The sequence below is a fragment of the Aquarana catesbeiana genome, linkage group LG03, assembly GCF_042186555.1.
Source record: "Aquarana catesbeiana isolate 2022-GZ linkage group LG03, ASM4218655v1, whole genome shotgun sequence".
In the NCBI taxonomy this organism is placed as follows: Eukaryota; Metazoa; Chordata; class Amphibia; order Anura; family Ranidae; genus Aquarana; species Aquarana catesbeiana.
Genome location: NC_133326.1, coordinates 50272653 through 50288701, shown reverse-complemented (window position 1 = coordinate 50288701; position 16049 = coordinate 50272653). Strand labels below are relative to the sequence as shown.

Here is a 16049-nt window from a genome sequence, read left to right as displayed (position 1 = left end):
GATGGGGAGCTGTATTGGATTTCCCCAAGACATTGTTTTGATGCTGAGGGCAAATAATTGAGTTTTAGTCTCATCTGACATAACACTTTTTTGCATGTGGCCTCAGAATCTTCAAGGTGCGTTTAAGGTGGTGAGATGATTTAATTTAAAGCATGTTATACAGCATAGTGCTTGTGCTGTGTAATTTAGCCCCCTTTATCACCTAAAATACCTCGCTGATTCTGCCTGGTTCTGCCCTCCCTTCTGTAAACTGACCACAGTTTATCATGGCTGCTGAGCCCTGCACCGTGGTCAGTTTATGTGCCTTCATCATCCTCAACTCTCCTCTGTCCTCTTCTCCCCCTCCCTTGCCTGACTGTCAGCTCCCCGATCCTCCCCTCTTGATGATAGAATAGCAGTGTAAAGTCTCTGCAATCCCCTCTGTTAGATAATGCTATGTTCCCCAATGTGTGTGATTTTAAAAAAAAGCCGTTGTGTATCTTAATCCATAGTGCCGATCAGCGCTCACGTGACTCCCCCCCCCCCCCCGCTCTCTCCTCTCCTGCTTCTGGCTGACATCAGCGGGAGTTCTCGGCCCCTCCCACTGTAGCTGTCAGCCTGGGAGAGGAGAGAGCCAGGTGGTCACGTGAATAGCGATTGGCGCTATGGAATAAGGTACACAGTGGCTTTTTTAAAATCACACACACTGGTGAACATAGCATTATCTAACAGAGGGGATTGGAGAAACTACAGGTGGCTTTACAACCACTTTAATTCTGTACCTATTTAAAAGCAAAGTTTAGTTAAAATTGATTTTAAAAATCAGCACAAGGGACAGTACTTTTTTTACATTTAATGAGAAATGTCACTTGTGCTGGTACCAACTTTACTAGTTGAAATTGGGAATCCCCTGTCACTACCCCCTGTACCTGTAATCTTCTGATGCTGCAGGGGTTAATAAGAGCACTGGGCCTGTCAGAAGCACTCATCAAAAATGCTGACTATGCCCGCAATTTCCAGCTCTCTTCGTGATTCAAAAAAGCTGTACTATATGAGTACACCCCTCACATATTTGTAAATATTTTATTATATCTTTTCATGTGACAACACTGAAGAAATGACACTTTGCTACAATGTAAAGTAGTGAGGGTACAGATTGTATAACAGTGTAAGTTTGCTGTCCCCTCAAAATAACTCAACACACAGCCATTAATGTCTAAACCACTGGCAACAAAAGTGAGTACATCCCTAAGTGAAAATGTCCAAATTGGGCCTAAAGTGTCAATATTTTGTGTGACCACCATTATTTTCCAGCACTGCCTTAACCCTCTTGGGCATGCAGTTCACCAAAGCTTCACAGGTTGCCACTGGAGTCCTCTTCCACTCCTCCATGTCAACATCACGGATCTAGTGGATGTTAGAGACCTTGCACTCCTCCACCTTCCATTTGAGGATGCCCCACAGATGCTCAATAGGGTTTAGGTTTGCAGATATGCTTGGCCAGTCTATCACCTTTACCCTCAGCTTCTTTAGCAAGGCAGTGGTCGTCTTGGAGGTGCGTTTGGAGTCGTTATCATGTTGGAATACTGCCCTGCGGCCCAGTCTCCAAGGGGAGGGGATCATGCTCTGCTTCAGTATGTCATAGTACATGTTGGCATTCATGGTTCCCTCAATAAACTGTTGAAGCTGGCAGCACTCATGCAGTCCCAGACCATGACATTCCCACCTACATGCTTGACTGTAGGCAAGACACACTTGTCTTTGTACTCCTCACCTGGTTGTCGCCACACACTTGAAACCATCTGAACCAAATAAGTGTATCTTGGTCTCATCAGACCATAGGACATGGTTCCAGTAATCCATGTCCTTAGTCTGCTTGTCTTCAGCAAACTGTTTGCAGGCTTTCTTGTGCATTATCTTTAGAAGAGGCTTTCTTCTGGGATGACAGCCATGCAGACCAATTTGATGCAGTGTACAGCATATGGTCTGAGCACTGACAGGCTGACCCCTTCAACCTCTGCAGCAATGCTGGCAGCACTCATATGTTTATTTCCCAAAGACAACCTCTGGATATGACACTGAACACATGCACTGAACTTCTTTGGTCAACCATGGCGAGGCCTGTTCTGAGTGGAACTTGTCCTGTTAAATTGCTGTATGGTCTTGGCCACCGTGCTGCAGTTTATTTTCAGGGTCATGGTAATCTTCTTATAGCCTAGGCCATCTTTATGTAGAGTAACAATTCTTTTTTTCAGATCCTCAGAAAGGTCTTTGCCATGAGGTGCCATGTTGAACTGCCAGTGACCAGTATGAGAGTGTGAGAGTGATAACACCAAATTTAACACACTGCTCCCCATTCACACCTGAGACCTTGTAACACTAACGATTCACATGACACTGGGGAGGGAAAATGGCTAATTGGGTCCAATTTGGACATTTTCACTTAGGGGTGTACTCACTTTTGTTGCCAGCGGTTTAGACATTAATGGCTGTGTGTTGAGTTATTTTGAGGGGACAGCAAATTTACACTGTTATACAAGATGTACACTCACTACTTTACATTGTAGCAAAGTATCATTTCTTCAGTGTTGTCACATGAAAAGATATAATAAAATATTTACAAAAATGTGAGGGGTGTACTCACTTTTGTGAGATACTAATATATATGCCTTGAATGAAAAGTGGTCCTTGAGTGAAGGATGGGCAGTTGAATGAAAAGTCCACCTCCTCCATTCATAGACTTCTTTTCATTAATGTAAACTATAATACAGCTTCTTATAATGGAGGAGGAGGGCAAAAAAGATGGGCATAGTTGGCACTCTTGATAAGTGCCTGTGACAGGTCCAGTGCTCATATTACCCCTGCAGCATCAGGTGGTTATGGCTGAGGAGGCGTGGAAGGAGCAGAGGACTTAGGATTTCAACTAAGACAGCAGGCACAAACAAACACAAGGGACACATTTCAATAGATGTAAGTTTCATTCCTTGTGCTGATTTTTAAAATTTTTAGTTCACATAAACCTAGACCTTATACAAATCACTGCATACACAGTAATGCCCCTTACACACGGTCGGATTTTCTGACGGAAAATGTTCGATGGGAGCTTGTTGTCAGAAATTCCGGCCGTGTGTAGGCTCCATCGGACATTTTCCATCGGAATTTCCGTCACACAAAATTTGAGATCTGGACACACAGATTCGACGCACAAAGTTCCACGCATATTCGGAACCAAGCAGAAGAGCCGCACTGGCTATTGAACTTCATTTTTCTCGCCTCGTCGTACGTGTTGTACGTCACCGCGTTCTTGACGTTCGGAATTTCCGACAAGATTTGTGTGACCGTGTGTATGCAAGACAAGTTTTAGCCAACATCCGTCGGAAAAAATCCATGGATTTTGTTGTTGGAATGTCTGATCGTGTGTACGTGGCATTAAGGTTCATCTCTATGGTAAATAAGAGTCATCTGGGTTGTATATGAGTGAATAAGAGTCATTTCAATAAGAGTATTGAATAACAAGAGTGAATAAGCGTCATTTGAGCTTTTCTGTACATTTTTGGGTCTGACAAACAAAAAACAATGGTCCTCCCTCACACCAGAACAATATGCTTTTCAATTGAACTGTATATGTTTTAGGTCAGTGCATCCGCTAATATGTAAAATATTTTAGATCTGTTTGTTTTTGTTTTTTCTCATTGCAGAGATCTTGCTGCACGTAACTGTCTTGTGACCGAGAAAAATGCTCTCAAAATAAGTGACTTTGGCATGTCAAGAGAGGAGGCGGATGGAGTGTATTCATCCACTGGGGGGATGAAGCAGATTCCAGTCAAGTGGACGGCACCAGAGGCACTTAATTATGGTACTACTACTTTACTCCATTGCTTCTCCATGTCTTGAGTTGTTGATGGGATTTCCATAACATTGCTCACATATTTATTATAGAGGTTTGAAGAGCAAGTTTGCTCAAAATTGATTCTGTTTTGGATTAAATCAGGTACCACTACCCATCTACTGTACATCTTACACCTCTTTGGGACCCCCAGCCAAGGAATCTTTAACCACCTTCCCATTCCACATCATTGTAATAGGAGATTCCTTGGGTTTGGCAGTCATAAACATTATCTTCAGGGCTGTTTTAATAAAGAAGCCAAAAGGTGTTTCCCCCAGCCCCAGCAGGACATTGGATCCTGCAAGAGTCTTGCAAATCTTTGATAGGAACTTGGGTTAATGGGTTGTAAGGATGAACAGGAATGTATATAATTCTCCAGTGCCCTGGGTAGGCTAAAGATCACCTTAGCCTAATATATGTTTGCCCATTAAAAAAAAAAAGCATGGAATTATTGCATTATAGTGTTTAACCAGTTTCGTCGACCTACTCATAAGCTCATTTCATAAAGTACTAGCAGAGCTGTAACATCTCTTTAAAAAGGCTAAAAGGTCCACTAGAATGATATTTGCCCAGTACCCACTTCTATCTTAGAGCTTGTTCACGCCTCTGCATGCTAAATCAGGCAGCCCATTCAAAAAAAATGGGCCGCAATGTACCTCAATGGACACAAAATAGGTGTTGTTTGCATCTTATTATAGTACACCTGCATTTTAGAAGCCCATTGGAGTTCCATTCACTATGAAACAAAGCACCAACGCATGTAACGTGCATCACCATCACAGTCTGGTGTGTATGGGCCCTTAAAGTAAATCCATAAAATTAAAATGTAAAGAACAGCCAGTCTATGTAAGAGGACTAATCATTTTTACCAATCCTTTTGTTCTGTTGCAGAGTTATGCCCCGTACACACGATCGGACATTGATCGGACATTCCGACAACAAAATCCATCGGATTTTTTCCTACAGATGTTGGCTCAAACTTGTCTTGCATGCACACGGTCGCACAAAGTTGTCAGAAAATCCGATCGTTCTAAACGCGGTGACGTAAAACACATATGTTGGGACTATGAACGGGGCAGTAGCCAATAGCTTTCGTCTCTTAATTTATTCTGAGTATGCGTGGCACTTTGTGCGTCCGAATTGTCCACACACGGTCGGAATTTACGCGAACAGATTTTGTAGTCGGAAAATTTTATAGCCTGCTCTCAAACTTTGTGTGTCGGAAATTCCGATGGAAAAAGTCCGATGGAGCCTACACACGGTCGGAATTTCTGACAACAAGCTCCGATCGCACATTTTCCGTCAGAAAGTCCAACCGTGTGTACGGGGCATTAGACTTTGCAAAAAAAAAGTCAGCATCCAAAATTTCTGGGTGTGTTGAGTGACTGATTCCCCCCTGCTACGAGCTGTGGTTCTACCGGCCTCTGCTTCACTTCTGTGTCCCTACAGAACTGTAGTGTTGTAATGGGCTATTAGAGTACCATAGCACAGCAGGGGACACAGACATTTGACACACATAGAAGTGTTGAATGCTTAAGATTCTTCCACTAGTTTAGCTAAGCATGGGTGCAAAGATTCACCAGCGGCAGGACCTGTAAGTATTATTGTACTTCTATTACAGATTGACTATATTCCTTTTTTTTTTTGGCATACTTGCTCCAAAGTTGCCTTAAACTTTTAGGAGAGGAAGTGAGCTAAACACAAACTGCAATAAAGACCTGCAGATTCTTATAATTATCCCCTCTATAGAACACTAAAAAAACCCCACTTTGAATAAACCACTGGGTAGGCTTACAGTACCTCTGCTTTTTTTTCTAAATATTTTTCTTCCTGATGAAAGTACCAGTTTTTTTGAGAGTTTTAGCTTATTATTTCTGGTTGTATGTTGTGTGACTCCAGAAGGAGAAATGCATCAGAGCCCATTATCAAGATTATACCAAAGATTATACTGTGCTGGTGTCATTGTGCTTACTTTTCTTCATGTGCTGTGCGGACAAAAGGAAGCTTCCATTTGAATGGGTCATCATTTCAGGGAGCTTCTCAGAGTTTCTAGGTCTCACTCTAGGTGTCTTTTGTGTACAGACACATGTTATTATAATCTCTGTAGTCACATCACTGCTCCAGAGGCAATATTCTAAACAGGGATGGGACAACTGCGGCGCGCCTACTGTATCTATTGAACGAAGTGATGTACACCCGGTGGAGATTCGCGCAATAGAGCCGACCTGCCACACGATAACTACGGTGGCTGGTCTGCAAGTAGTTTAATACAAGCTGGCACACTCTGTTTGTAGCAGACTGAGAGGATGAGCTCACAGTGCCTCTCACTTCTTGTCAGAAGCACTGAGCTTAATGGACAGCTTGGAGCCTTGGACCAATGGTAAAGCAACATTGGAACACGCTGTCCAATAAAAATGCTGCAGTGGAGGCACGCCTCTCACTGCAGTGTCACAGAAGGGGGCATGTGTCTAAAAGACACATGCTTCCTTGCAGCTCAGCCCTTTCCACTAGAAGGAAAAATCATGGGTTTATGGGTATAAGATTTACCCTCAATCCCATGTTTTTCTCACACAGTTAAGAGGGAGAATGAGAATCTGCTGCTGCTGAAAAGGTACTGTTATAACATATGGCATAATAATATATGATTTAGCTTGATTAAAACATAATCATTTATTATTTATCTATTTACTGTGAAATTACTGGTTGGAAGTTATAATTTCAAACTTCAGTAATTTGTCCGTTACCCACCTGCTTGAGTACAGTTTTTGAAAATATAGTAAATTACCTTAAAAACAATATAAAATAATTATTTGTATATTACTTACTTATGGTAATTAACCCCTTGCCACCCAGGCCAATTCTGACACTTCTCTCCTATATGTAAAAATCATAATTGTTTTGCTAGAAAATTATTTGGAACCCCCAAACATTATATATATATATATATATATATATATATATATATATATATGTATATATATATATATATATATATATATATATATATATATATATATATAATTTGTAGAAGACACCCTAGGAAATAAAATGGTGGTCATTGAAACTTTTTTTATGTTACACATATTTGCACAGCAATTTTTCAAACGTTTTTTTTTTTTTGGAAAAAAACCGTTTCATGAATATAAAAAAAAAAACATCAACGTTAGCCCGATTTTTTTGTATAATATAAAAGATGAAATTGCGCACACTCGTGGAATGGCTCCAAACTTCGGTACTTGGAAATCTCCATAGGCGACACTTTCAAATTTTTGAGCCAGTGCCTCATCAGCCGTACGTCCCTGGTTCACACTACACAAACAAACCAGACAAAGGCGGTAAATCATGCTTAGGTATGGTTAAAACTGCCACCCTAAATCACTGTTACTAATTATTCTACTCATTATTAAATACAAAGATGCAAAATATTTGGCACGACTAAGAATTTCAGCTATAGTTATTTTATACAAGGTAACTATGTATATACCATACCTAGCCAATGCCCCTGGAAGCTACTCCGGTGATGTCAATGCCTCGCCCCTCCTCCTCATCCAATCAGAATATGTTTTGCATTCATTAAGAAAATGCAAAGCATTCTCAAAATGGCAACTGTTCTGAGTGGCCGACCACCTGTGTTCAGAATACAGCATGGCAGCCGCTTGGACAAGTGGAGATCACTGGAGCAGCAGTATCTACTTCAGTGATTTCCAGCTTCCAGGGGAATCGACCAGATATGGTATATACAGAGTTACATTGGTCCAAGCTAGATCAGTGTAACTGTGTATAAAATATCCATACTTAGAATTCATCTTCAACCACTTGCCAACCGCTGCACGCCGATATACATCTACACAATGGCAGCGGTGGGCAAATTGGCGGGGCACCCGCCACATACAGCGTGACCAGGACCGGTGGCCTCGATGTCACAGAGCCACAGAACGGGGAAGTGCCTATGTAAACAAGGCATTTCCCCGTTCTGCCTTGTGTCTTGACAGGGAGCAGTGATCTCTGTCATCGGGAGCAGTGATCGCTGTCATGTGAGTTGTAGCCCATCCCTCCCCACAGTTAGAATCACTTCCTAGGACACACTTAACCCCTTCATCGCCCCCTAATGTTTAACCCCTTAACCGTCCACTGTCATTTACACAGTAATCGGTGCATTTTTATAGCACTGATCGCTGTATAAATGACAATGGTCCCAAAATAGTTTCAAAAGTGTCTGATGTGTCCGCTGCAATGTCACAGTCACGATAAAAAATGCAGATCCCCGCCATTACTACTAAAAAAAAAATAATAATAATAAAAATGCCATAAATCTATTCCCTATTTTGTAGATGCTATAACTTTTGCCCAAACCAATCAATATATGCTTATTGCGATTTTTTTTTCTACCAAAAATATGTAGAAGAATACGTATCGGCCTAAACTGAGGAAAAAATTAGTTTTTTTATATATTTTTGGGGGATATTTATTATAGCAAAAAAGTAAAAAGTATTGCTTTTTTTTTCAAAATTGTCGCTCTTTCTTTTGTTTAAAGTGCAAAAAATAAAAACCGCAGAGGTGATCAAATACCACCAAAAGAAAGCTCTATTTGTGGAAAAAAAAAGGACATCAATATTGTTTGGGTGTAACGTCGCACGACCGCGCAATTGTCAGTTAAAGCGACGCAGTGCCGAATCGCAAAAAGTGCTCTGGTCAGGAAGAGGGTAAAATCTTCCGGGGCTGAAGCGGTTAATGAACATATAACTGGATTAAATGCTATGTTAAATTCAGCTTGAATAAATACATAAACAACCTTTTATTTTGGAAAAAACAAATGCCTAAATGTAACTATATAGAGAGGGTGTTTGTAAAAGTTAAAAAAAAAAGATGCATTGAAAAAAAAAAAAAAGACTTTTGAGGCTTTGTTGTACATTGTGGAAGCTTTAGTGCTCATCGTACTGACAGGTGTTGTATATCTTCTCTCTTAGGCCGGTACAGTTCAGAAAGTGATGTGTGGAGCTTCGGCATACTGCTCTGGGAAGCGTTCTCTCTTGGGTCCAATCCATACACAAGTATGAATAACCAGCAAACCAGAGAAGCAATAGAACAGGGTAAGCTTATTCCTGTGTACCGCAGAGAAAACTGCAGTTGTACACTGTGTAGATATTACAGAAAAATTCCCAACCTCAAACCATAAGTTGTCAATACCTTTTGTTACAACTGAGCGTGTACCACACCATGTGTAGCACTAAAAGGCAGCTGTTAGGTTAAATCTATGTTACAAAAAGCAATGTGCAAAGGACAGACCCCAAGGGAACAAATTTGCAATCATTGTCCATTGCTCTGACTACACCAGTTAGTTCTTATAGATTGCTAAACTTTGCACATCAGCATTGCTGTTTCAAAATTTTTATTATCTACACACCGCCCATATGCGACCATAGAGGGCAGAGGTTTCTGTGTTGAGAGCATGCTCTTTGCTCATAGCACAGTGAGCTATCTGTCAAAGACAACTCCTCCTCTAGTAATGATCGGGAGTTAGTATAATCGGCTCTTGATCATGTGAACACTCTGACAGCCAGGCATGAAGTTAAAGGGATGCCGGGTTAGGCGAGAAGAGGTCAAACAACTATTTTCAACATTATCTTGGAGCAAACTACTGGGCATATAAAAAAAAAATAGGATATATATATATATATACATATATATATATATATATATATATATATATATATATATATATATATATACACAGTGGGGACGGAAAGTATTCAGACCCCCTTAAATTTTTCACTCTTTGTTATATTGCAGCCATTTGCTAAATTCATTCAAGTTCATTTTTTTTCCTCATTAATGTACACACAGCACCCCATATTGACAGAAAAATACAGAATTGTTGACATTTTTGCAGATTTATTAAAAAAAAAAAACTGAAATATCCCATGGTCCTAAGTATTTAGACCCTTTGCTCAGTATTTAGTAGAAGCCCCCTTTTGATCTAATACAGCCATGAGTCTTTTTGGGAAAGATGCAACAAGTTTTTCACACCTGGATTTGGGGATCCTCTGCCATTCCTCCTTGGCGATCCTCTCCAGTTCTGTCAGGTTGGATGGTAAACGTTGGTGGACAGCCATTTTTAGGTCTCTCCAGAGATGCTCAATTGGGTTTAAGTCAGGGCTCTGGCTGAGCCATTCAAGAACAGTCACTGAGTTGTTGTAAAGCCACTCCTTCGTTATTTTAGCTCCTCACATTTTTGTAAATATTTTATTATATCTTTTCATGTGACAACACTGAAGAAATGACACTTTGCTACAATGTAAAGTAGTGAATGTACAGCTTGTATAACAGTGTAAATTTGCTGTCCCCTCAAAATAACTCAACACACAGCCATTAATGTCTAAACAGCTGGCAACAAAAGTGAGTACACCCCTAAGTGAAAATGTCCAAATTGGGCCCAAAGTGTTAATATTTTGTGTGTCCACCATTATTTTCCAGCACTGCTTTAACCCTCTTGGGCATGGAGTTTACCAGAGCTTCACAGATTGCTACTGGAGTCCTCTTCCATTCCTCCATGACGACATCAGCTGGTGGATGTTAGAGACCTTGCGCTCCTCCACCTTCTGTTTGAGGATGCCCCACAGATGCTCATTAGGGTTTAGGTGTGGAGACATGCTTGGCCAGTCCATCACTTTTACCCTCAGCTTCTTTAGCAAGGCAGTGGTCATCTTGGAGGTGTGTTTGGGGTCATGATCATGTTTAAATACTGCCCTGCGGCCCAGTCTCCGAGAGGAGGCTGGAATGCTCTGCTTCAGTACCGTATATACTCGAGTATAAGCCAAGATTTTCAGCCCTTTTTTTAGGCTGAAAATGCCCCCTCGGCTTATACTCGAGTCACCGTCATCTGCCTACCTGATCAGTGTGTCATGCAGACAGATGGCGGCCAGCGTGTCATAAAAACATACGGCGGCTATTCCAGTGTTCAAAAGCCGTGCCGCCTCCTCGTCTGTGATAGGCAGAACACTCAATTTCCCAGCAGTCAGTGTTCAGCCTATCACGGACATCCTCTCATCCTCGTCCGTGGTATGAGGAGGAGAGAATGTGCGTGATGGGCTGAACACTGACTGCTGGGAAATTGAGTGTTCTGCCTATCAAATAGAAGGAGGAGGCGCGGCTTTTGAACACTGGAATGGCCGCCGTATATTTTTCTGACACGCTGATCGGCGCAATGGTGGCTGCAGATCGGCACACAGAGGCTGCAGACCGGCATACAGAGGCTGCAGATCGGCACACAGAGGCTGCAGATCGGCACACAGAGGCTGCAGACCGGCACACAGAGGCTGCAGACCGGCACACAGAGGCTGCAGATCGGCACACAGAGGCTGCAGATCGGCACACAGAGGCTGCAGATCGGCACACAGAGGCTGCAGACCGGCACACAGAGGCTGCAGACCGGCACACAGAGGCTGCAGACCGGCACACAGAGGCTGCAGACCGGCACACAGAGGCTGCAGACCGGCACACAGAGGCTGCAGACCGGCACACAGAGGCTGCAGACCGGCACACAGAGGCTGCAGATCGGCACACAGAGGCTGCAGACCGGCACACAGAGGCTGCAGACCGGCACACAGAGGCTGCAATGGACATGCTGTCCCCTCAAAATAACTCAACACACAGCCATTAATGTCTAAACCGCTGGCAACAAAAGTGAGTACACCCCTAAGTGAAAATGTCCAAATTGAGCCCAATTAGCCATTTTCCCTCCCTAGTGTCATGTGACTCATTAGTGTTACAAGGTCTCAGGTGTGAATAGGGAGCAGGTGTGTTAAATTTGGTGTTATCACTCTCACTCTCTCATACTGGTCACTGGAAGTTCAACATGGCACCTCATGGCAAAGAACTCTCTGGAGATCTAAAAAAAAGAATTGTTGCTCTACATAAAGATGGCCTAGGCTATAAGAAGATTACCATGACCCTGAAACTGAGCTGCAGCACGGTGGCCATGACCATACAGCAGTTCAACAGGACATGTTGCACTCAGAACAGGCCTCACCATGGTCGACCAAAGAAGTTGAGTGCAAGTGCGCAGTGTCATATCCAGAGGTTGTCTTTGGGAAATAGACATATAAGTGCTGCCAGCATTGCTGCAGAGGTTGAAGGGGTGGGGGGTCAGCCTGTCAGTGCTCAGACCATACGCTGCACACTGCATCAAGTTTGCTGAAGACAAGAAGACTAAGGACATGGATTACTGGAACCATGTCCTGTAGTCTGATGAGACCAAGATAAACCTATTTGGTTCAGATGGTGTCAAGCGTGTGTGGCGGCAACCAGGTGAGGACTGCAAAGACAAGTGTGTCTTGCCTACAGTCAAGCATGGTGGTGGGAGTGTCATGGTCTGGGGCTGCATGAGTGATGCTGGCACTGGGGAGCTACAGTTCATTGAGGGAACCATGAATGCGAACATGTACTGTGACATACTGAAGCAGAGCATGGTGCCCTCCTTTCGGAGACTGGGCCGCAGGGCAGTATTTCAACATGATAATGACCACAAACACACCTCCAAGACGACCACTGCCTTGCTAAAGAAGCTGAGGGTAAATGTGATGGACTGGCCAAGCATGTCTCCAGACCTAAACCCTTTTGAGCATCTGTGGGGCATCCTCAAACGGAAGGTGAAGGAGCGCAAGGTCTCTAATATCCACCAGCTCCGTGATGTCGTCATGGAGGAGTGGAAGAGGACTCCAGTGGCAACCTGTGAAGCTCTGGTGAACTCCATGCCCAAGAGGGTTAAGGCAGTTCTGGAAAATAATGGTGGCCACACAAAGTAATGACACTTTGGGCCCAATTTGGACATTTTGACTTAGGGGTGTACTCACTTTTGTTGCCAGTGGTTTAGACAATTAATGGCTGTGTGTTGAGTTATTTTGATGGGACAGCAAATTTACACTGTTATACAAGCTGTACACTCACTACTTTACATTGTAGCAAAGTGTCATTTATTCAGTGTTGTCACATGAAAAGATAGAATAAAATATTTACAAAAATGTGAGGAGTGTACACACTTTCGTGAGATACTCTAATATATAATTTCGTGTACCAAAAGTAATGCAAGAGTGGGCATAACTTTATTTTTTTAAATAATCTTTTAAATTAATATACTGTGTGTGTGTGTACAGTGTATATATATATATATATATATATATATATATATATATATATATATCTTACAGTATGTAGGTTGTTCAAATTTGACGGTGGTAAAGTAACTATTTCTTTTTAGTACCTCTTCTTTTTCTATATCATTCCAGGTAAGTAATGGCTTCCCAGCAGCAGCAATGTGCCATCACTGAGTTCTTGAAGGAGGGACGCAGTCTGTCTGACATCCACAGAAGGCTACAGAATGTTTAGGGAGATGACGCCATTGACAAGAGCAATGTGCACAGATGGATGCAAAAGTTTAAAGCATTGAAGACAAACCACTCAGTGGGAGACCATCAATGTCGGTCAGCCTGAACTCAATGACAGCACGTTGCTTCTGCTTGGAATACATTTTTTACCTGCAATGAAAAAGAAGTAGAGTTACTATAGAGGAAGAGTTACTGTCTACCAACATGTAAAATTTGATTGCCCTATGTAAGTTAATAAAAAAAAGTTATGTCCACTTTTTCATTACTTTCGCTCCAGTCCTCGTATATATACTGTATATATATATATATATATATATATATATATATATATATATATACAGTATATGTGTATGTACACTATATTTGTCTATAGATCTATATATAGACAAAGGAAGATGGCATGGGCACTCTGTCCAAGATAAATGCCTTGATGCTCCACACAAAACGCATAATGTTGCAACAGGTATAGTAGGCACTTAAATGGCTTCCAAAGAAGAAGGAAGATATTTTTTTCTCATGTACCTAACAAAATAGCTGTTAATTTTTCAGTAATCATTTTCCCATTTATTTATGCTTTAACCCCTTATGCCCCGTACACACAATCGAATATTCCGACAACAAAATCCATGGGATTTTTTCCGACGGATGTTGGCTCAAACTTGTATTGCATACACACGGTCACACAAATCTTGTCGGAAAATTCTGAACGTCAAGAACGCGGTGACGTACAACACGTACGACGAGCCAAGAAAAATGAAGTTCAATAGCCAGTGCGGCTCTTCTGATCGATTCCGAGCATGCGTGGAACTTTGTGCGTCAGAATTGTGTACACACGATCCGAATTTACGACAACGGATTTTGTTGACGGAAAGTTTGAGAAACAGATCTCAAATTTTGTGTGACGGAAATTCCGATGGGAAATGTCCGATGGAGCCTACACACAGTCCGAATTTCCGACAACAAGCTCCCATCCGCGGCATTAGAAGTCCAATGCAGGGCACTTCATGAGTGAACTATGGTTTGTTTGGTGGCAACATGAAACCAGACGATTTTTGCCACGGCATACAAAACATTTTGAATTGGTTTATTTAATAGGCGGATAGGATAGGATCTCAGATGTCTCAGTGTGTTGGGATGCAGAAAACTGACAGGCTTCAAGTTGCCAACACTATAATCATCCGAAAGAGTTGTTGCACTTGAAAGCCTCTTGCTCAATGTATAATCTTTGTTTCCAGTACATTGCTCAGTACAAGCTGCACTATTTCGAGCGTCCTTGCTCTTACACCTGAAGAAGAACAGGGACGCTTCCAAACTGTGCAGCTTGTACTGAGCAGTGTACTGGAAATAAAGATTATATATTGAGCAAGAGACTTTAGAGCATGGCAACTCTTTTGGATGATTGTATTTAATTTTTTTTTTTTTTAATAATCAAAGGAAGTGATGTTTTCCAAGTACAAAGGGATAGGACAAAAAAATGAGGAAAAAAAGAGGCACTGGAGGTAAAGATGGAAGAAAAAAAAGTTGAAAAGACCGACTTTTCTTTCATGGGCACAAGAACAAAAATCCGACTCTAATTATTTCTGATATTTGTCAGGAAGCAGACAAATAGCTATTTTGGTTTTTTAAAAATATTTGCACTCTCTCAGCTTACAGCTTCTTTCAAAATGTTCAAGTGAATCGAGCAATGTAGAGTCTTCTAAATTATTCAGGAGGAGTCTTTTAACATTGTGACAGGGATAAAACACATCAGTGTTTTGAATAGAATGGAAGACGACCATGACTCTCATCAAACATTCTGTCTCCGGGACATACCGACACCTCCAACAGATTATACCAAATCTTCCAATTTATGGCTATGTCTTTTTTTATATATAAATAAGAAAGATAAAAGATGTTCTTATGATTGCAGGAAGCCGTCTGCCAGCTCCAGACAATTGTCCCGAGGATATTTATGAACTGATGCTGCGCTGCTGGGAATATGACCCCAGGAAACGTCCAAGCTTCAGCGCTGTGCACCAAGAACTCATCAGTATCCGGAAGAGACATCGATAATTCCCACTGATTCTATTGTATGTTCTGCTTCCCAGGCCAGGTGCCCGAGGCAGGTCTTATTTATCATTGTACTATCTGTGTGATGCACGCGTTGATCCGATCCAAGGGATGTAACGTAATTATCAATGGCGCGGTACCACTGCTCCGTGTAGATAATAAAATGCACCGACATTTCCCATTCACCTAACTCCAATAGACATTTCCTTTATATTTCCTAACAAACCATGAAAGATTTTTTTTATTAAATAATGTATTATGTTGCAACTTACCTTATATGCAGTTGATTCATTTGTTTTCTTTTTCGGGTTCATTTACACTTGCTTCCAGGGGCGGACTGACAACTCATGGGGCCCCCGGGCAATAGAAGATTATTGGGCCCCCAGGCAATCAGAGATTATGGGGCCACACAGTATACACACACACACAGTATACAATCACACAGTATACACATACATGTATACACAGACATGTTTTTATTGGCTGAGAAGGTACTGGAGAGGTGGGGCAGCTATAATCTCGGGATTTTTAGACCAAAAGGATGTCGGTAAGGGACATTTCAGAGAGAAAAAACACAGATTTTTACATACTGTCCCTGGTTTTACTGAGGCTGGCAACCCTGATGGGGCCCCCTAGTGGCCCAAGGCCCTCGGGCAGTGCCCGAGTGGCTCAATGGTCAGTCCGCCCCTGCTTGCATCAAAATGTGGCATTGGACACACTTTTTTTTAAAGAGCTCTGAATGCCAATCAAAG

At 41.9% G+C, this 16049-nt stretch overlaps 1 protein-coding gene across 1 annotated transcript in view; it reads left to right on the top strand.

Annotated features, from left to right (window-relative positions):
* FES (FES proto-oncogene, tyrosine kinase) overlaps positions 1–15568 on the top strand; it is a 235336-nt gene extending 219768 nt beyond the window's left edge. Inside the window, exons 17-19 of the mRNA XM_073618513.1 lie at positions 3678–3835; positions 8833–8955; positions 15158–15568. Coding sequence (XP_073474614.1) covers positions 3678–3835; positions 8833–8955; positions 15158–15300 — 424 coding nt within the window. The 3' untranslated portion in view covers positions 15301–15568. The remainder of the gene's footprint in view (positions 1–3677; positions 3836–8832; positions 8956–15157) is intronic.
* Positions 15569–16049: the final 481 nt, after the last annotated feature.